Raw genomic sequence first — 23469 nt, 5'->3', positions numbered from 1 at the left:
AATAACCTAAAACAGGTTTGTACACTACCTTCTTTGATTTTAAGCAGGATTTCCACCTAATATCTAGGAAAATCTTTACTGCAGAAACCCAAAGTCACAATACCAGTCTCATGGGAAAGTGTAACTTAATATGGTATCTCTCAGAAACATATGAACTGGAAACTAATTTAAACAAGGATGCATCCTTGCCCCATTATTATTCTATTTTACACCAAGAGTGGGGTATTCATCCATAGAGAAACATCTCCTCACATTAGCTAATCTCCACCCCCATAACAACACTGGTGTATAGAAAATGCAGTAGTTGCATGATGTCAGAAGGTCTAAAGGAGGGGTGTACAACTAGGGGTGGTTCCTGTCAGCATTACTGCCGGTTGGTGTGTGCGCGCTTTGCGTGTGCTCTGCACACATGCGCAGTAGCCTGTAAATAGGTCTGCACATGCACAGAACATTTAAAAATGCCAAAATAAACCATGCCACGTCGATGGGGGAACCGGTTCGGGGGTGTGGCGAGCCTGCCATCCCTACTGGTTCAGCAACCCAGTCGCCATTTCCACTACCGGTTCGCCCAAACCGGTGCGAACCAGTAACAACCTACCTCTGTGTCCGACCCTGGCCATTATAAGACCTGTGGACTTCAACTCCCAGAATTCACCAGACAGTAACAAATACCAGCCAGTAGCAAATATAATAGCTCATCTCAATTGGGATCACTTATTACCAATCAACTTTGAGAAAATGTGCTGTACGAAAATGCAAAACAAAACAAAAAAAGTTCCTTGGAGTTTCCAGGAGCATTGCATCATATATAGCATGGTTCAAATATAGGCAATCCTCAACTTATGACTGTAATTGAGCCTGGAATTATGGTCGTAGGTTCTAAGTCATTAAGTCAAAGCATCAAGCGATCTGAACCAATTTTACAACATTCATTAAGTGAACACAGCAATCACCAATTGTAGCTACAAAGCCGAAGGACATTGCAAATGGTTATAAAGGTGAGCTTTTGCCAAGCACCCAAGAAGTGTTCACATGGCTATTAGGGGATGGTGTTCTGGAGACATAGTTAACCTTGAACAGTCCTAAGCAACTGGTTGTAAGTCAAGGACTGTGTGTATTCAGGTATCATATTCCAATTTATGAGAAAGTGAAATGCCCATTTTTGCTTGTGCTTCAGGAAAATGTCCAAAGGATATCTGGATGCCGAAATATGGCTATTACTATCTTCTTTCTAGCCAACAGAAGTTCCACAAGCTCAGCTAAACAGAAGTTTCACATGGTTATCAGTAGGAAAGCCAGAAAAATGTTTTTGAACCAGCTTTGTATCTAACAACATACGGGCCTTTTTACATTAAAGAGTTTGACCATTAGGTATGTTTAAAGGTAGATTCAGAAAAAAAAATCACCTCTAAAAAAAAATGTGCTTTCTGAAATGGGTGCATTTAAAAGCACTGAAATTTCTCAATTATAAATAGGTCAGAGCTATTTTATAACTACAGCTGTTGCTTTTTATAGGATAGGATACTCTCTCCTATCCCAATTTATCACTCAGAATTGTACTAAAGCCTGAAAATAGATGTAATAAGAAATTCAGTGTTTCTGTTAGATTGGGGAGGGGACGGGGGGTGGGGACAACCTATTATATACTACTGGTAGTCCTTAACTTATCACCATATTCAGATTGGAAGTCTGTGGTTGTAAGTTGAGACACCAATGTATTTGACTGTTGTTACAATGCTCATTCAATGAATCATGCAATCATTAAATCCAAATCATGCAGTTTTAAGTCCGAAACCCACAGTTATTAAGCAAATCACTCGTTTGTTAAGCAAATCCATCTTCCCAAATGGGCATTTTTTTTGCCAGAAACCAACAAAATACATAGCAAATCACATAAATACAAGCTAGTTGCCAAGCAGCAAAATGCAGTCATGTGTCCTCAGATATGTTTGAGTATGGCGTGACGTTTTACGATGGCCATTGTAATTTCAAACAGTCATAAGTTGAGGAATACCTGTTTATTTTTTATCCACTTTTTTCTTTCCATTTAAAATAAGTAGTTTCAATTTATAAGAATAATGCTGTCATACATTCCATTTACAAAAGCTCTATCAATTTAAATGATATGGCTGTGTTACTTATTAACTTTAATATACTTACTATCTTCCCCTGGACATGGCATTCCTGGCCTTTCTGGTACACAAGGAAACACTAGAGAGGAAAGTAGTAATATTAGATTAGTCATTAACTCAAAGATGTTGGAAGCAACAATAATAACATAGCCGTTAGATTTATATACCGCCTCATCATGTTTACAGCCCTCTCTAAGCGGTTTACAGAGTCAACATATTGCCCCCAACAATCTGGGTCCTCATTTTACCAACCTCGGAAGGCTGGAAGGCTGAGTCAACCTTGAGCCTGTCAAGATTAAACTCCTGGCAGTGGGCAGGGTCAGCATGCACTAATGCATTCTAAGCGCTGCGCCAGCACAACTCAGGATTTGATGCATCGTTAAACAGGATGAAATTTTCATGCTTTGTGAGATGATTTATGTAACTATGTTTTAACCTAAATCAGTTTTTCCCCTTAGAGCAAGCCTATCAAACTGGCGACCCGTAGGTTAGATACATCATGCACAGGCCATGCCCACTCCAGCTCTACAAAGGCAAAACATATTGCGATACGTCACAATCCAGCCCGTGACACGATCGAGTTTGACACCTGTGCCCTAGAGAGAACTGAAAAATCATCTGAAAAACTAATTTAAAACTTTACAGTATCTAGATTTACATCCCTCTAGACTAGATAGTATTATACTGTGTTTCCTGGAAGGTTCTGTGAGAATCATCCAAGGGTTCAACATGACAACTTCTGTTCACACTGTGTGAAATGTATTATTGTAACCTTTTGCTTAATAAAATGTATTATATGAAATGATTTATCAGTGGATTATACACTGATTGTACACTGATTTCTCACATTGAAAAGGGTTCCTCGGATATCTCAAGTTTGAAGGCCATTGATCTGGACCAAGAATGGACAATTAATTTTCCCAGGGGATCGCATGAGTAACTGGGATAGTTCTGGAGGGAGGAACCAATAAGGCTATAAAGATGCATAGGCGTTCATGCATTCACATATTCACGCACGCATTCACATATTATATTTTTTAAAAGTCACCTTCAAACTAAAAGCAATCCATGTGGGCTGGACAGGGATAGCCAAAGGGCCAAATGTGGCCCAGGGGATATAAAATACCTATGTCTGCTCTAGACTAAAACATATACAATGCAACATTTCAAGTAGCAATCTCCAGTATTCCTTTTTAAAGAATCTATCTGAGTTATTATATAGCTTCTGTTGTAGCCCTGCCAGCTGCCAGCAGAGCTGGCGGCAGACTAGGTTGGGGAGGAACTTGAACCAGTCCTGGAGTCTGGGGAAAGGCTCTGATAGATGGAAGCAGAGATAGAGCCAGAAACATCTGACATTTCCCAACTGCCTTTGGAGATACGTGGGGAAGAACAACAGCTGGGCCTGTTCCAGATGTGTCTATGGGCAGAGCTGTCAGGAGAGAGAACAACTCAGGAACAGGGGATGACTCAGGAAGAAAGGCACCCGTGGACGCTGAATGGCCCCTCCCTGGCTGGGGAATAAATAGAAGCGGGACAGGAATTAATTTACAGCTTTGCAACTGGAAGCTCTTGGCCTGGCAATTATCCAAGACTGATAAGGTCTGTTATTGCAATTAACCCTTGGAAGGTTATTGCCAGGACTTTCCTGTGGGTGAATGCCATGAATTCACAGTAGTTAAATAAAGAGGGTTTTTTCGGGACAAGAAGTCTCTTTCTTGGTTCTGCTAAGGCTGTGTCAGAACACGTTCATCCAATAAAATTAGTAATCATAGTAGCACTAAGGAATTGCACATATTGTTCTGTCTACTACCATTCCATTACAAAGATAGATGAATCTAGAATTATTGCTAAAGAGAAAACAGTTTCAACCATCTCCACTTCGTTAAAACTGTTTTCTATTCTGGAAAGAATTATCTACCTGTTCCACAATATTCACCTCCATCTCTCTAATCTTTGGAGAGACACAGGTGGAAGAATGAGATTATACCATGTTACCATGTATTAGAAGTTCAGAATCCTTATTTAATTCATATAGACGAAAAGCCTCTTCCAGTTCCAGCTGGGAAGAAACAGTACATGGATCTCCTAAAAAATAAAAAGAGATATTTCAAGTTTAGTTATTTTTACTTAACCACATATATGCCCTGCCACAATCCAGATTGCCAGAAGCTTTGGTGATACAACTAAATTTAAATCAAGATGTTTTTAAATTGTTTTTTTCCAGAAACATTGAAAAAAGCATAAGTTCCACCAATATACTTTAACGTTCTCAATGTTGCAATTTCATAGGGTAATTGCACAACTTAAACAAGGAAACTTATGAAGTATTTATTTTAGAAATATTGTCCTTCAATACTAGATTGTTTATTTCAATACACACCCTTATTTCTGAATAAAATAAATGTGCACCAACCTATTTGTTTTATAAATTGATTAATGTGACAGACTGCATATTTCTATGAGAGCTTCTCATGACAGCACTATTTTTTTTTTGTAGGAAGTTTTTAGGAATTCTCAGAGCTATATTAATGTTTCCGTTTTATCAGTTTCACAAGATGGGCATGAAATTATGTATGAAAAATCCATCAAAAAGATCACATGATTCATTCTTCAGTGATCAGCAATCTCTCTTGCCAGCAAGCCTTCTTTTCAGGAATATTTACCATATGGTAAGTACTGGTGATGAACTTTTAATTCTGTTTTTCTCCACAGTCCCTGTGCATTTTTGAACTTAATTCTTTCTCTGGCAGCTTCCCCTCTTATGCCACATTCGGACCTGTTTGGTCCTTGGAAAGTTAGCCTTCCAAAAGATGGACCTAAATCTCTTTCCTTAATTCATTTCTGGCTTGGAAAGAAATCATAAAGCATAACACTTTTTTTATTAAATTATTTTAATTTAATTGACTTTTTGAATTGTCAGTATTTTTTACTGTCTTTATTCCTTAATTTTTAAGAATACTTTGTCGTACTTCAACATATATTTGAAGCATATATTTCTTCATCATAATAATTACTTTCTTGCTCTTTTTCTCGTCACTATTTTTGACCAACAATGTCTTACATCTTATTCTCTGGAATGCTTGTGCTACCAGCTGTAATTTGAACAGCTAGAATTTATGGTCTTTGAAGTTCTGCCTATCACAGCAAATCAGCATTCACATGATGCAATCCAGACACCCAGATCAGTTACAACATTCCAGAATGCCAGTCATATAGCTGCCATTTGCAACCTTCACTGCTGGCTTCTGGGAAACAGAGTCTATGAGGAAGCCAGCAGGAGGCCCTTATTACGAAGTGTTGTATCTTATGATTCATGACGAATGTATTTATGATGACTATGATCATGATTTATCGTTTACACATCTTTTATGTACACTCAGAGCTTATGCACAGAACACAAATTCCTTGTGTGTCCACTTCTCAGTAGTAGCCCCGACCCTTTGGAACGAGCTCCCCGTAGAGATTCGCACCCTCTCCACCGTCCAGGCCTTCCGCATAGCCCTTAAGAACTGGCTCGCCCGTCAGGCCTGGGGACAAGGATAGTTACCCCTCCCGAATGATGAATGTATGTTGTTGACTATTTTATTATATGTCTCTATCTTAACGTCTGTATTCCCCCTCCCCGATTTTATGTGAGCCGCCCTGAGTCCCCTCAGGGAAAAGGGCGGCCTACAAATATTAATAAAATCCAAAAAATCCAAATCCAGTCACACTTGGACAATAAAGAGTTGAGTTGAGTTCTATTCTATTCTAGGATTCACTTAGTAATGGCAACCAAAGGTACCAGAGCTGCCATCACTAAGTAGTGCAGTTACAAGATGTTATGCTTTGCAACCATTGCTTAGTGTAGTGGTTCTCAACCTGTGGTCCGCAGACCCTTAGGGAAGGCAATGTCATCACAGGGGGTCCACAAAAGCTTGAACAAATGTTATAATTGAAATTTTTGAGTTAAGTGTCTATGGAGATTCTCAGTCATCCAGGTCATGGTTGTCCCAAAGGTGTTTGTTTTTTTTTCAAGAGGCAACTGGACTTCCTTGTTTTTCTTTGAAAACGTTTCGCTTCTCATCCGAGAACCTTCTTCAACTCTGACTGGATGGTGGGGAGTGAGTTACATCTTGAGGTTAACTTCTGAGTTAAATCTTGGGGGTTAGTGGCTATGGTCCATGGCTACAAAAGGTATTTAAAAAGGGGGTCATTGGTGAAGAAAAGGTTGAGAACCACTGGCTTGGTGATTAAAATTCTAGCCCAAATTGCCACTGCTAACTAAGAACTACCTGTACTTAGGTTTATATGGCTGCTTAATTTGCAAAAGCAAATCTCAATAACTTACAGTTTGAAAAAAGATGATAATAAAAAGTGATCTTTTTAAAAAAATAAAAGGATGTATAAAATAATTTTTAAAAATACAACAATGGAGTCATTGTAGTAACAACAACAACAAAAACAACTGATATCAACCCAAACATCCAAGGGGTTTACATCAGTGATGAAATTCAAAATTTTTTACTACCAGTTCTGTGGGCGTTGCTTGGTGGGTATGGTGTGGCTTGGTGGGCATGGCAGGGGAAAGATACTGCAAAATCTCCATTCCCACCCTACTCTGGGGCCAGCCAGAAGTGGCATTTGTTGGTTCTCAAAATTTCCGCTACCGGTTCTCCGAACTACTCAAAATTTCTGCTACTGGTTCTCCAAAAACTGTCAGAGCCTGCTGGATTTCACCCCTGGATTTCACCCCTGGTTTACATTCTACACAGGGGTCCTCCCATGGCCTGGCCCAAAGAGGAAGAATCAACCCATTTAGGGCCTTGAAGAAGGACAGAAAGATAAATGCCCTCTGAACCTCAGTGGTAATGAAGTTCCTCAGAGCAGACACTGATACAAAGAAGTCCACAAGTCTCACAGAGTGATATTGTTGCATAAAGAGATCTAAAAGCATGTCCATTCTGCCAGATTTCATGAGCTAAGCAGAAACAAACCAAATATTTTGTGGAAGTTAAACATTTTGTTTCCTTTGTTTATTTTGGGTGTTAGTTAGTGGGGTTTTTTGTTTGTTTGATGAGGGTAGACCTATACTTTCCTTTCAACATATCCAATTGGATCCTGCTTTTAAACAAGCATTTATTTGCATATTCATTTGAAAGGTTAACCATTCAAAATTCAAGGATTACATTTCCTTCTTTGCAGCTCTTAGAAAGGCCAGCTAATGCACACACTGAAGCACCTAACATAATTGCAGATTTTATTTTATTTTTTACAAAAAAGAACTTTTATTAGGCCTTGTTTAGAGAACAAACCTGTTCTTCTTCAAGCAAAACTACAGAGCAATTTTTAAAAAAATACAATGCTAATCCAAGAAGCATGTTCCCAAATATGCCTTGAGGGCATTTAATGCCTATAATCCTCCTGGAATTAATGTTTATTTTCTTTAACAATACTTCTATGCATGCCAAAGTTTAAAACTTTCCTGTTTTACCTAACCGTCGCCACAAAGTCCTTCCTGCTATCATCATGTAAGTAGCTGGAAAAAGGGTTAAATACTGAAATAGCTAAAACTGGATTTCTAACTCTATAATATATTCATTGAATAAGCGTCAGTAGACAGAACCCCCCCCCAATAATGCAGATCTAGAATTAGATTGCTGGAAGTGGGCAGCAAGCCATTTATTCATATCTCTAACTCACTATACCTTTTAAACAATTAAATGCAGTACAGGTAAATCCTCAACTTACAACCACAACTAAACTCAAAATTTCCACCGCTAAGCAAGATAGTTGTTAAGTGAATTTTGCCCCATTTTACGACCTTTCTTGCCAGAGTTGTTAATCGCTGTAAGTGTTAAGTTTGTAAAATGACTATTAAATTTAACCTGGTTCCCCCATTAACTTTGCTTGTCAGAAGATGCTCATATGATCCTGGGACACTGCAACTATTGTAAATATGAGCCAGTTGCCAAACATCTAAATCAGGTGGGTTTCACATTTTGTTACCACACGTTTGTTGCCACGCATGCACCCAGCCTTCCACAGATGCGCTTTGTTCGCGCACGTGCCTTCCGCGCATGCTCCCAGCTTTAAAAACGTGCCTAAATAGGATGTCATAGAGCCAGGGCAGGTGAGCGGGCCCACCCACGATTTCTGCTACTGGTTCAGGCAAACCGGTCCAAATCGGCTGAATACCACCTCTGATATAAATTCTGTTCACATGCCTATAAGGCTGAAATGGTCAGAAATGTAAAAATTCTCCTAAGTCACTTTTTTCAATGCCATTGTAAGTTCAAATGGTCACTAAATGAATGTTGTAAGTCAAGGACTACCTGAATATTATTTACTTTTAAGATTCCCTCTCCAGTATTCTGAATTAAGATTAAATATCAGGAAGTTAAGATTCCTTCTCCGGTATTCTGAATTAAGATTAAATATCAGGAAGTTAAGATTCCCTCTCCAGTATTCTGAATTAAGATTAAATATCAGGAAGTTTACTACTGCAGGTTACTTGGAATGAAATATAATAAAGAACTTGTCTTGCCACTTTCCAGTTCAATAATTTTATTTGCATTTCTTTCCACAGTTAATGTCTTATATTTTTACTCAACTGAACTTGACCAGCTATGTGACCTAATTACCTTTGGAGTTTTTGGCCAGCCTGTAGGACAATCTTTTTTCTATGAATCAACTGGAAATGCAGTAAGATGCAATCAAAAGCATTTGAGAGGAACAAGAGAAATATAAATTTCCACATGTCCTACAACAATTACTGTAGTCTTTTTCAATTTATTTCCCACGTAATTTGAAAATAAACTAAGGCAGGATAAGAAAATTAAGGATCTGTGAAACAGGGAAGCCTAAATTCTAATATTCTTTTCTCATTTCAAACATAAAAAGAGTTATCCATACAACCGTCATGAAACCTAAAGCAATGCAACTATCATTTGATAACCCCTATACTATTATAAATTTGAATCTAGAGTCAAGACCAAAACCACAAAGTGCCTCTGGGACTTTTTACAGCACTGCAGAAAGTTACAGAGGCACTTGATGGAACACGCTAATAATTTATGAAATAGTTTTTCTTTGTACTTACCTTCTTCGTCAATCCATTTCATAGTGAATAACTGTTCATTATCGAAGGCGCACATGTCTCGAACTTCATTACATAGTCCCTCAAAGGAGATAGAAGGCTCAAAATAAGTTATCATAATGTCCCTGAAAAGAATACAATGAATAGACTATTAATTCAGAACTGAACATCCATTTGTAATTGTATCTATTTTATTTGCTCCTAATTGATAAATTTACATGCAACTGCCTGTATGTTCAAAACAACTTCATGCCGATTTAAATGTGCATGAGCCTCTACTTTCTCTGGAAACAAAGTGTATACAAGATTTATTTATCCATTCCTTTTATATATCTCCAAATCAAAGCAGACTTGTGGTAGTTTAGAAAACAATCATCAAAAGCATGCAGAACAGTTAAATCTTTCTTCCTTTTTTTCTTTGCTATCCGCAAGGAATATAAATCCTTCCATTCTCCACTATCCTGTCAAAGCTGAAGAAGTTTCTTGGATGAGAAGTGAAATGTCTTCAAAGAAAAAACAAGGAAGTTGAGTTGCCTCCTGAAAAAGCATCTTTGGGACAAAATGGAGCCAGTCTTAATTCTATAGGCCGGTGATGGCTAACCTTTTTGTTGTTGTGTGCCAAAAGCGCGTGCATGTGACAACGTCCATGTGCGGCCACACCAATAATGCAATGTGTGCGCGCAAACACACAAACACACCTGGAAGGCCTTCTGCAACAACCTGGAAGCCAAAACTAGGCGCAGGGATACTGTGTGATGCCCCAAAATGCAATGCAAGCATGCACATGTACCCCACCCCCTCATGCATGCGTGTGCCCCTCCCCTGCATGCCTCCTGCCCCCATGCATGCATGGCAGAGACCCAAAAACCAGCTCCCCAGTGGAGGTGTGCGCGCATGCGCAGTGGAGCAGGGCTGGGGCAACGGCTGACGTGCCCACAGAAAGAGCTCTGTATGCAAACTCTGGCACACATGCCATAGGCTCACCATCACAGCTAAAGGGCAAGGAGAGAAAAGCAACCGAGAAACAATTCTGGGTCTTCGTTCCTCTCCCTTTATGAAAGTGGGCATGACCTAAAACTCTTTCTAGGAAGAATTTATTGGAATAGACTAAAAGGTGGGTTCTGCATGGACCTTAGAGCGGTAAGGGATTGAGCCCCAAAACAGCACTCTGCATTGCTGAGTGACCCCTACAAATTATTATTATTATTATTATTATTATTATTATTATTTATTTGTCTTGTATGCCGCCCACTCCCGGAGGACTCCGGGGGGCTCACAAAAGACAAGGGAAAGGGGGGAACAAGACAAAGACAACATATTAAAAACAAAACCAACATTCACAATTTCTATGGAGGTAGATGCTTCTCAGCTCCCCCCAGCCTGCTGGAACAGCCAGGACTTGGTGGCTTTGCGGAAGGCCTGGAGGGTAGTAAGGGTCCGGATCTCAACAGGGAGCTCGTTCCAAAGGGCTAAATAACCAGAACAGGGACTGAGGGGCAAATTATGGCTCTTGGTTGGTTAACATCAGCCACTAACTGCCTTTTGCAATAACCGCTGCCTCCAGGGAGGTTTCAAAGGCATCCCCATACAAAATGCACTGCAGTAATCTAATTTAAAAAAAAGTGATGAGAGCGTGATCCCCATTGTGATTACGTTGTTAAGAGGTTTTGGTTTTTTTGTTAAATTAAACAAGGGCATAAGAAGAGTTTAGAAATATTTCTACAATAGGCCACTCCTCAATGAATTCTTCTGGCTAGGACTCTTTTAAACGTGAATCACCATCATTACTGAAAAGCCCTGTGTAATAAAAGGCTCAACCGTACGAGAAGATAAATTTGGTTCTACGGCATTTACGGTGAAGTTTCCGGAAGCTTCATTATTGATGAACTCATCATCAATAAAAGTAGGATAAAACCAACATATTTATGGCCTAGCTATTCACATTCTTCATAATTCTTAGCCAACAGATAATGCAATAAAAACACCAGGACTTAACGACCACAGTTGAGCCTAATATTCCTGTTGCTAAGCAAAGCATTTTTAAGTGAATTTTGCCCCATTTTACGACCTGCCTTGCCACAGTTGTTAAGTGAATCACTGCAGTAGTTCAGTTAGTAACACGGTTGCTAAGTGAACCAGGCTTCCCCGTTGACTTTGCTTGTCAAAAGGAGGTTGCAAAATGGGATGACATGACACACACACACACACACACACACACACACACATCGCAATCATCATAAATATAGGTCATCCCAATCGTCGTAAATATGGGTCAGTTGCCAAGCATTCAAATTTTAATCATGTGACGGTGGGAATGCTGCAATGGTTGCAAGCATGAAGAATGGTCATAGGTCACTGTTTTCACTGGCATTTTAACTTTGAAGGATCACTAGATGAAATGTTATAAGTCAAGGACTACCTGTACTTTGTCTTCTCAATAGCAATACATTTAATTGCATCTGGAAGACTCTTTCCACTAGCTGTTTAGACATATTGGTGAATTAAATTCCTTCTTTCCCTCAACAGTATCTCGGTGAATCTTCATTCAATTCCTAATATAAAAAAACCGCTTGATATTTGTCCCTAAACTACACCATTGTTTCTGCACTTTTGTAGCCATATATTAGAATTTAGTCACAGAAAAGCTTATTCTTGCCAACAAAAACAAGCAAGGAAAAAGGAGTTAGGCGAAGAAAGGCCGTTCATGGTTATACAAACAATTTACAGGCCTACAGTCAAATCTGAACATGCTAAAAACATTTCCTTCATGAAAGAAACTTCAAATTCCTTGTTCAAGTTAAAGAGAATAACCTATTATAAATAAGAAAATTAATCTCTTTAAAGATCTTCAGAAGCACAACGTTCAATAATATTTTCTAGATAGAAAAAAACCCACACTGTTTTTCAAATGTCATTAATCTTAATTAACTTTAATATTCTTCTTTTTCTTCATCAACTACTGCCCATGTTTAAAACATAATTCCAGAAATACTGTTCTGCGATTAAAGGCTAGTCTACTTTGGTTTTTCCTCTTAAAAATAAATTGGACAGAGAGAGAGAGTAAAGAAAAGGTATTCATCAACCTTTTACAGGCATGACACCTTAATTGTGACTAAGTATAATTCCAGTTAGCTAACCTGTTTATGCCAGACCATGAAACAACTCCCTCTGACTCATTTAAACTCCACATGTAATACTCAGCTGCAGAAACATTAACTTTTAACATTAACATAAAAGTTAACAGAGCATCAGAGAGAACAAAACCACTTATCTACATTATTGAACATTATTGTTCAATCAGTGTTTTTAACAATCACCCTGAAATGTATAAAGTTCACCAGACATTTAAATAGTAATAGCTGTTTAGACTTATATACCACTTCACAGGGCTTTACAGCCCTTTCTAATAGGTTTACAGAGTCAGCATATTGCCCCCAATAATCTGGGTCCTCATTTTACCAACCTCGGAAGGAAAGAAGATTGAATCAATCTTGAGAGGTCAGGATCGAAGGAATTGAACTCCTGGCAATGTGGACAGAGCCTGCAATACTGCATTATAACCACTACACCAGTACCGGTACTCTTCTTAAATGAAACACACACAACAGCTGGCATGGCTTAAACAGATCTTCATACATATGAAATTTTAGATCTATGCCAAAATGCAAATTATATTAGGTTAATTTAGATATTAAAACAGTATCTAAACCATGGGTATCCAGCCTTTTGGTTTGCCTGGGTCTCACGGAGTGAAAAGGAATTCTCTTTGGTTGCATAAATAACAAATATCCTTTTAATTTTTTTAGTATTTTTCAACGTTCTTCTGGAGCCGCACTATTAGCTATCCAGGGACGGATTGGACATACCTGATCTGAACTGTGTTTAGCATCAATAGCTAAAAACAAGAGACAAAATGCTTTTCTCTTTTCATCAGTTAAGAGAAAGCAAGCAGGCAAGTATCAATACCTGGGAAAGACAATTCAAAGGTTAGTTAATAGTTTTGTGCCTATGTCACTTCCTTCAATAAAGTTAGGAGTCCATCTTTTTATGAGCACTAGAAACTAGCTATCAGCAAAAGGAATTCACTGACCGAGATTTTTTACACACAATATTTTTATCTTGAACATTAGTTCTTAAAGAACATTAAAAAATAATAGAACATTCTATATTTACTTTGGTTATCACCAAACTGGAGTTATGTTCAGAAGCAAGAATGTGCAAAAGCTCTGTTAGATTAATATGTATTTTCTAACTATGCTCCAGCCTTACCTGGACATCCTGATATATTTGATGGAAGTTATTTCTTTGAAAACATCTACAGGATGCAAGAAGTTTTTAAATAATCAAAGTAGATTTAGAGTTTTTCCTTTCATGTTCTATTGGAGGTTACTCTCTCAATCAAGAGAACAGAATAAATATTGAAAACAGGGTTTTCAACATGTCAGATTTTACTCTTGTACAAATATAGCACTGGATGCCTGAATCTGTACAAAGAGGATATTTTTTGTACCAGAGAAATATCATTTATGATAACAAATTCAAATTATTTAGTTTGCACCTAAGGTTTTGGTTTTTAGATGTCTGTAACAAATGGCTACAAGAACATTTATGACTGTTTCACACAACATTTTTATTTATCTCTAAGGTGAAGCCGAACCATCGTTGTTGTCAACTCAAAGAATAATATACAATATACAAGTGGGAAGTCTGAGCACAATAGCAAACAGATGGTTCTTTAAGCCTAGTGATACTACGGAGACAACTTCTTCTGAGAACCTATACCCAAGATAAACAAGGCAATTCCAAAGGAAGGAACATTTAAATTTTGAAGGCAAGTTTCTATCCTTCAATTACAAGACTGCTTATTTATATGCCCTTCTTCTGATATAATCAAATCTGATTATATGAATCAGTGATTATAAGAGTTAGTGTTATACAGGTAGTTAACAACTACTTTGTTCAGTGACCACTCAAAGTTAGAACAATGTTGAAGAAGCAAATGTATGACCAGTGCTTGAACTTACAGCCATTACAGCATCCCCCGTCGTATGACCACAATTCAAGCATTTTGCAACTGGCACGCATTTACAACAATCACAGCATCCTGGAGTCATGTGATCACCATTTTTCATCTTCACAACTGGCTCCCAACAAGCAAAGTCAATGGGAAAGCCAACAGGCAATTTGCAAGTTGGTTCACATTTCAGGCTTAATAACTGCCAGAAAATCACCTGATAAGCACTGCAGAGAACTGACTTCATAAGTTAGGTATGATCATGTGATATTTCACTTAACAACCTTATATCTTAGCAACAACAGTTGCAAACTCTAGGTGAAGTTGTTAAGTGAAGACTGCCTATACCTATATTCTTTTGCATACTTGTACAAATGACTTAGACAAGGAAATAGAAGGGTGTTCATCAAATTTGCATGTGATACAAAGTTGGGATAGACTACTTAAGACCTCAGAAGACTGGCTCAAGATTCAAAAGGATCTTGGTAAGACGTAAACATTGGACCCGATCCAACAAAATTCTATTCAACAGTGAGAAAAAAAAGGTTCTGCATTTATGCAGATGCACAGGTATAACATAGGTGGTTTGGCAGTATATTACTGAAAAGGCTCTTGGTTTCCTAGCAGACCACAAATTAAGCATAAACCAGCACTGCATTGCAGCTGCCAAAAGAACCAATGCAATCTTGGGTTGAATCAACAGACATATAATATCAAGATCAGAGGAAGTGATAGCTCTAGTTTAGATTGTGCTGGTCAGATTGCATCTGGAATACTGCAATTACAAGGAGGAAACTGAAGACATCGAAGGTGTACAGAGAAAAGCAACAAAGAAAGTAAGGGCTTTAAAGGAAAGTCTTCTGAAAAGTTAAAAAAAAACCTGGGCATTTTCAGCCCGTGAAAGCTGAGGGAAGACATACAACAGTCTTCCAATACTGGAAGGGCCGTCATAGAGGCTATGGATTTATTATCTGTGGTATCCCAGGACAGAACAAGAATCAATAGCCTTTACGCAAGGAAAACCTTGAAATAAGGAGGAATCGTTACAATCAGAGGATCATTTTCAAATAAAGATAGTCAACCATTTGTCTTGGATGGTCTGACGATTCCTGCCCTGGCCAGGGAGTTGCACTAGAACAGGGGTGTCAAACTGGCGGCGCATGGGCCAGATGCATCACGCATAGGCACGCCCACCCCAGCTCCACGAAAAAAATGTTGCAATATGTCGCGTGCAGCAATATGACACCGCAGGTTTGACACCCGTGCATTAGAAGATCTCCGAAGTCCTTTACAATCCTATGCCTCTGTTCTTCTTGAGATGCATTATTGAAAATGTTTATGCTTCCAAATGTCATCTAAGTATTAAGACAAAATAGAAAAGATGAACAATGAATGCATTCTTTTTTTCCCCTACAAAAATACTGGATGCCAACAGTTTGAGCTGTTCTTATTTTCTCAATTTGGTGTTGCACTTGGTTCTATGGTATACAAATAAACCAAATACAATATTCTGTATTTTGCAATATACATTAGTGAATGTATTATAGTATTATTATAGTTTGGATTCACAGAACAGATACTGGAGTGCATTGGGAGAGAGGAAATGTAAGTATTCAAAATGAAAAAAAATCTTAGGGAAATGCCTGTTTAGTAAGAACAGGAATGTAAGGTTTACATAGGCATTTCTCTCTTACCCTGTAATTCTACCAGCAGTATGATAAAACCTGACACTGGGAGGGAAGAGTCACTGAATACAACACTAACCAAATGTTATTAACTGTTCACAAGAAAACACTCTTTTTGTTTTTTTCAAAATAGATCATGAAAGCTGATTTTGAGTGTTATGTCTTTGTCTTCCCCCCCAACAACACACATTCTTCTTCAAAGTTCAAATATGCTATCAAACCACACACATCCCCGCCTCCCCTAATTCCATATTGACATTATTTCTAAGCTTCTACCTTTAGGGTGTTTAACATATTAAGATTCTCGACTTACAGTCATTCATTTAGTGACCATTTGTAGTTACAGCACTGAAAACAATGTCTTACAAGTGGTCCTTGCATTTACATGTTGCAGCATCCCAGGGTCATGTGACCAAAATTCAGGTGCTTTAACAACCAGCATGTGTTTATGATGGTTGAAATGTCCCGGGGTTATGTGAATGCCATTTGTGACCTTCCCAACTGGCTACCAATAAGCAAAGTCGATAAGGAAATCTGGATTTGCTTAGTGACTTTGTGATCCACTAAACAACTAGAGTGATTCGCTCAACGACCATGGCAAAAAGGTTGTAAAATCAGGTGTGATTCATTTAACAACCACATTGCTTAGCAATGGACATTTTGGATTCAATTGCCATAATAAGACTGACCTTTATTGATTACTAAATCAAAAGCATCACAATGAAAAAAATGGAGTTATTTAAAATATTATACCTAATAGAAAGAGAAAAAGAAATATTTTTTCGAGTCTGTACCTGGTGTAATTCACACAAGCACTACGATGAAAACAAAGAGAGAATGCTGCTTTTTAGAAATTCTGCTTTAATAGCAGATTTACTTGCTTGATTTATGATAAAGTAATACATTTAATTTGAAACTGGAAAACATAAAACACAGCCTTTAAATAAATCCTGGGAAATTACCAGGTACAATCACTCCAAACAAGTTAGACTCCTGATGGTTTTATGGACATATCCATGCAGTTTTCCCTAGCAAGAATATGGAACGGCTTTTCAAGATATTTTTTTACTTTCTAGTCTAGATGAAGCCCTGGTTTCCCTTTGATAATTTCCCATTCAAATTATTTGCAAGCAGAAATGTTTACATCTAGAGTTCAGAGAAAACAGCATGAAATTTCTTCAACAAGATCTATAAGTTACGACTTTGGGCCAAATCATTCAGTCTCAGCCCAACTCAACTCACAGGGTCAGTGATGTGGGGAAAATAGGAGGAGAAAGTTATGTTGTATATGCTGACTACCTTGAGTTATTCATGAAAGTAATAAACGTTGTATACAATGAAATAAAACATGAATTTGCATGAACCTATATAGGTAGTCCTTGATGTACGACTACAATTGAGCCCAAAATGGGTTGCTAAGTGAAACAACTGCTGAGTTTTGCTCCATTTTATGAACTTTCTTGCCACGTTGTTAAAGTGAGTCATTGCAGTTGTTAAGTTAGTAATCAGGCTGTTACATGAAAATGGCTTCCCCATTGACTTTACTTGTCAGGTGGTCTCAAAAGGGAAACACATGACCCCAGGACACTGCAACCATCATAAATATGAGGCCGTTGCTAGGTGTCTAATTTTTGTCATGAGACTGTTGGAATGCTGCAATGGTCATAAATGTGAAAAATGGTCAGAAGTCACTTTTTCCAGTGCTGCTGTAACTTCGAAAGGTCTTTAAATGAACTTTATATCTTCAAACAAGGCTATTCTCTTATACCGATACTCATAAGTTGATGAGTATCGGTATAAGAGAATAGCCTTGTTTGAAGATATACTGCTATTGATAATTCTTTCACAAAGAAAAGGAAAAGAGAGGATTCAGAGATTGCAAGATGTTAGTTAAACGTGATCTAAAAGAAATGATAATATTATGTTGAACTCTATTCTGTCCCTAGTTGCTAATACTTCACGAAGTAGGATTAATAATTTAAGAGTAAGTTCAAACTGCAAATAAATATTTCTTTAAATATCATCTGTTCCTCAAACCAAAAATCTATAAGGAATTCTTAATTCCCCAACTAAGTTGCCCAACACTTGCTAAAACAATGAGTCAGTTCAAGGGTGAAAATAAAACAAAAAGTAGAGGTCTTTATGTCCAACATGATTGACAAGTGTCATGGGCAGGTCCAAGTATTTTCTTTCACATATTCAGCAAAATCAAATGACATGCTTCAATTAATCTGTGACAGGCACCCCACTTGCAGAACTGATTTCTCACAACTCATTTTCAATGGACGGTTATTAGCACTTTAGTTTCCCCAACTTGATCCTGTGTCGTGTGCTAGCGCTAGCCTATGAATTCTTATCACCTTTCAGTTATCAAACTTACTTGGCTGTTATGGAAACTGTATTTTAGAGAAATCCTCAGCTTCATGTTCTCCCAGCTGTAGTCCAAGCTGTCTGGAGAACATGAAGCTGAGGATTTCTCTAAAATACATATTTGAAGAATCAGCCAGTCTTCTTCTAGTTATTTGACTTAATTTTGATGGTTGTCTAAATCCAAAGCTCTCTCCCTCTTCGTGTGTGTGTGTGTGTGTGTGTCACACATTAAACAAGTTTCAATCCCATGCAATAAACACTGTATCACACCCTGTGACTCTAAATAGTTATCTGCAACTGGCATGAAACATAAACAAAGAACCACAAAATGCATAAAGTGGTAATTCAGGCTTGACATACTTTAGACCATATTGCTATGATTATTGTGTTATTTCAAGAGTGAGTTCAAATCTCAGCTTTACCCATCATTCATGAAGTCTCACTGAGTACATATTCCTTAACTTTCACTATGCTACATTCCTGAGGTTCTGACCTTGACATGCTTTCTCTTCCTGAATTCCCTCCCTGCCCCCTTCCCTAGTAACACAAGCATTCCTTGGACAACTGGCATCCCACACACATTTTTCTCCCTTTGCTTTGCACCAGGAGCACTCCTTTAGTTTATTAAAGCTGCCATTCCACAACATCATTTACTTGCTTCTAGGTGAGGAATATTAAAAATTCCCATCCCCACCCATTCCCAAAACCCCACAGCATTCTTCCCTTGACAATTAAATCCTGAGTACCTTACAACCACAAGGCCCCATTGAGTGAGGACGCCATCCTCTTACTGCTGTTAAGGAATGTGTGAAAATGCAACCATCTAAGCCTGTAACTCCCTATTCATTTCATAAACATCCCTGTTAACCCTTGTTTGCCATCCACTGGAAAGGCCCATTTACATTTGGCATCTCTGTAGGTGAGGGGTTTTGTTTTTGTGCCTTCGAATCAGCCTCTTGGCAACTTCTTGATTGAGTCCCTCCAGTTTTCCTGACAATGTTTTTTTAGAGATGGGTTTGCCACTGCATTCTTCCTCCTTGGGCTAAGGAAGACTAGCCCAAGGTCACCCAGCAGCCTTTGTGCCTTTGGCAAAACTAGAATTCTTGTCTCCCAGTTTTCAACCTGGTACTGTACCAAACTGGCTGTCCTAGGTGAGTTAGTTAAGTCATTCTGAACCAGCATGGGCTTAATGGTTGCGAGTAATCAACCATTCCCCAACCACCCCTGTGGAGGGCTACCACCAGCAGGGTATCTGTCTCATGTCAGTCAGCCCATGCAATTGTCCCTTCTTCTTATTTTGCAATTATATCAGGGTGCTTCCTTTGAAGGAGAATAAGAGTTCAAAGGTAGCCTATTCACCTGGATCCAACTACAGCCAGTTTCTAAGGCCCAGGCATAGGAAGAGAAGACTGCCCAGCAATTTGACCCTTAACCCAATCTCTCCCAAAAGAACCAGCCTCCCATAATGACTGAGTGCACAAACTGCGTTCTCTCTCTCTCTCAATATATAAATGGAGATAGACAGACAGACAGATATATGATGGAGATAGATAGATGGTTGGTTGGTTGGTTGGTTGGTTGGTAGGTAGGTAGGTAGGTAGGTAGGTAGGTAGGTAGGTAGGTAGGTAGATAGATAGATAGATAGATAGATAGATAGATAGATAGATAGATAGATAGATATTACATACATGGGGTAGGCCTCTCTCTCTCTCTCTCTAAATATATACATTTATATATATATAAATACATGGTCTCTCTCTATATACACACAAACACACACACACACACCTGGTGTCGACTTCTCTCTCTCTCCTTCAACATACACATTTATGTGTGTGTGTATATACATACATACATACGCGCGCGCGCGCACACACACACATGGTTGTGGTCGGGAAATCGCAGTGGATGGCTGGCTCAGCGCGGCATGCAAACCGAGCTCGCCCTGGGGCTTAGCTTATCGATCGCGCGGCCAGGAAGACAGCTTAGTCGGTCCGAGCCACGCCGCTGTCGGGGGGAAGGGGGGTGGAGAGCCGGGCTGGAAGAGCAATTATTCTCCCCTTTCCTTGGAAGCCACGCGAGCCCCGGGGCTCTTCTGGGGGCAGAGGATCCCCACCAGGGGGAACCTGATCTTCTTCCTTTTGTCTCGGCTTGAAGCGGCTGCTGCGGCGCCCCACGCCGTCCACCCGTCCTTCTCCTCCTGACCCGGGCTGGCCACTCACCCTTTATAATAAGCCTTGACGCGGACCTGATGGGCGCTGTCCCCTCCGGGGCCGCCGAAGCTACCGATCCCGCCGCCGCCGCTGCCTCCCGGGCCCGGGTACGACATGCTAGTGCCGCCGCCGCTGCTGTTGCTGCCGCTCTCGCGCTGAGTCGGCATCGCCCCTCAGCCGTGCCTCGCCGCGCTTCGCCCGGCCCCGCCCGCCCGCCTGCCTCCCTGGCGGCCCCACCCCGGACCTGCAGAGGGGAGGGGGAGGTCTGTACGTGCGTGCGTCCCACGCCCCCTCCCTCCCCAAAGCGACAGCCGCCGCTGTAACGGATGGCCGGCTCAGACCGCTCCGCCTTCCCCTCCTTTTTCTCCCCCCCCCCGCTCCCTGCCACCACACCCTCCTCCGAGGTCGCGCGCTGGAGGCGAGCGTGCGTGCGCGGACAGGTAGTACGTCCCTTCGGCGAACGTGCCAAAGTCGCGGAGCGGAAGGGATGAGCAGGGGGAGGGGCCGAGTGCGAGCTGAGGAGCGAACCACTTTCGCCGGGGCGTAGGGGTGGTGGTGAAGCAAAGGGCGAAAAGAACCGGGGGAAGAGGGGCGGCTTTAAGATCCTGTGGAGCCGGGAGGCCGCACGAAGGAAACGTTGTTTTTCTTGAGCCCGACGCATGCCAAATTCGTTCTCTCTAGGAAATAGGCTGAATGGCTTGTCAACCTTTTTTGCAGTTCCCCCCTTTTTTTTTCTGTCTGCGCACCTGACGAAAAGATCATAGAGAGGCGACTTTGGCATAGTACTATACTCAGTCTAGCATGTCTGAAAGCAAAAGACCGAACACCGATGTCAAACTCGATCGCGTCACATTACGTATCGCGATGGTTTTTTTGCCTTTGCGGAGCCGGGGTGGGCGTGGTCTGCGCGTGACGCATCCGGCCCGGGGGCCGCCAGTTCATTACAAGTGGCCGGCGTGGTATAAAACTTTTGTGTATGTTATTGGGACACAAAAGGGGAATTCTAAAGTGGGAATGCTGCAAATCGCGGGATGCGTAGAAGTCTTCAAACGATGGATCAGTGCACTGCAGAGGTGGTTCAAATGGGCATCGTTTTTTGGCTTGCACTTACAAGTGCTCACATTTCTGTACTTCCATAATTTGAAAACGCCTTTAATATTTAATATTTTTTGCAGAAAAGTAATGCTACAATATGTGTTGAGCTGTAGTAGGGGCATGATCTTTAAAATGTGGGAGCGTGATTTATTGAAAAACAATTGCTGCTTCTGCGTGAGAACATGGATTTTAGTCTTGGAATTTTTCATTGCCCGTTTAGTCATTGAATTGATGGAATTTAGACTCGTTTAGAGATCCAGATGTTGAAATCCACGTTATTCTTTCATTCTTGCTTCCATGTTTTGTTCATTAGTGGTGGGGGGAAGGAGAGAAAGACTGGGGAGAAATCCTTCTGGCAGCCTCCTGCACTAAAGGTTGTTGAATATGCTAGACTACCAGACTGAAATGGGATTAGATTGTTTAGTTCCATGTATTGTGGAAACTCAGCCATTATCTCAGCACATTGTATATGCCAGTCTATTAGCTTTAAATTACAACATGATATGAGCAAATTATGATATATATTAAAGCAGAGTAATATAGTTGGAAAAACCGTTTGCTTTACTAGTTGTTTGAGCCCAGTAATGAAAGTCTTGAAAAAAATATTCAAATGCTGTGATGTAGCTGTATCTAAAATGATTAGAATAGTGTAGACAATAGTATTACTTGTAATGCTCTGTGAATGCAAAAGTTGGACTTTGAAGAGCCAGACAAAAAGGACTGATGCTTTTGAACATTGATGTTGGAGAACATTCCTGAGAATGCCATAGACAGGAAAACAAATAGTTTGCTAAAACAAATGAATCCAAACTTATTATTTGAGGAACAATTGGTCAGACTCAAAACAATCAGATTTTGGGAAGCTCCAGATCTCTTGAGAAGTACATAATGATGGGAAAAGTTGAAGAAAAAAAAGAGGACGATCAGCAGCAAGATGAACTGCATTATAACAAATGAACGGACCATTTCAAGACATAAAAAGCCAGCATGCGGACACATCATCCTTGAGAAAAGTCTTATCTGTGTGGTCCCTAAAACTTAACATTGACTTGAGATAATTTTATTTTAAAGAAACATTTTTTTATGACTCAGATTAGAGTGCATATACCAAGCTGTGTATCATTATCATATTTGTGATATCATGACCTGCACTGACAGATTACCTTTCTCATTGTTTTTTTTTTAACATGTTAATATTGGAGAGAGGATCAAATGCATGATCACCCATTAGGCTGCCCTCTCTTTCCCCATTGATGCTGAAACTACTGTCTTAAAAAAGAGTGGACAGCTATAAAAACCAAACCATTGGTGAGCAATAAAAGCTTTGTTTTTATTAAATGTGAGAAAATCTTATCCTTAGATACAATTCCTCAAGTAACAAATGTATACGTCTAGAGACAGCTGTGGGTTGCAGGAACCCCTTTATCTTTTGTAAAATATGTAACATTTCATCCTTTCCCACACAGCTTGTTTCTTTCTTAGGTTTGATCAAGGACTTTAGAATATTGTCCTATTATATGATTGTTGAGGTTAGTTTTTGCACATCAAATTGCTTTGGTTCCAAGCAAAACATGCTTTCCTAAACTTAATCCCTAAAATTCTACATAACAGTCGGATTAAGAACAGGAACATTTCAAGTCCATTGTTTCCCAATCTCAAAAACTTTAAGATGTGTGAACTCAATCTAAATAGAAATCAGCTACAATGTAAATCTGAACAAAAACTGTAGTGCTTTAAAGAGCACTTAAGGGCCACCTTGGTACAGTGCTTAAGTTATCAGAGTAAAATCCAGGAACCCCACCCCCCCTCCCAAGGTCTAGTCCTATCTTAGGCACAAAGCCACACTAGTGACCATTGGCCAGTCACTTTCTCTCAGTCCCAG

The 23469-nt window shown here is 39.6% G+C and overlaps 1 protein-coding gene across 3 annotated transcripts in view; it reads right to left on the bottom strand.

Annotated features, from left to right (window-relative positions):
* PRKCI (protein kinase C iota) overlaps positions 1-22887 on the bottom strand; it is a 42678-nt gene extending 19791 nt beyond the window's left edge. Inside the window, exons 1-4 of one of the 3 annotated variants that reach the window (XM_032225487.1) lie at positions 20502-22887; positions 9214-9335; positions 4128-4217; positions 2161-2211 (exon numbers count right to left, since the gene is read on the bottom strand). In XM_032225487.1, coding sequence (XP_032081378.1) covers positions 2161-2211; positions 4128-4217; positions 9214-9335; positions 20502-20659 — 421 coding nt within the window. In that variant the 5' untranslated portion in view covers positions 20660-22887. Of the gene's footprint in view, positions 1-2160; positions 2212-4068; positions 4218-9213; positions 9336-20501 lie in introns of those variants that run through there. The other 2 variants (XM_032225486.1, XM_032225488.1) reach the window with 2 other exon arrangements.
* Between the last annotated feature and the right edge of the window lie 582 nt (positions 22888-23469).

This window comes from Thamnophis elegans, chromosome 10 (assembly GCF_009769535.1).
Source record: "Thamnophis elegans isolate rThaEle1 chromosome 10, rThaEle1.pri, whole genome shotgun sequence".
Lineage (NCBI taxonomy): Eukaryota > Metazoa > Chordata > Lepidosauria > Squamata > Colubridae > Thamnophis > Thamnophis elegans.
Note: the sequence above shows the minus strand (reverse complement) of the source record. Positions and strands in the feature narration are given on the sequence as shown.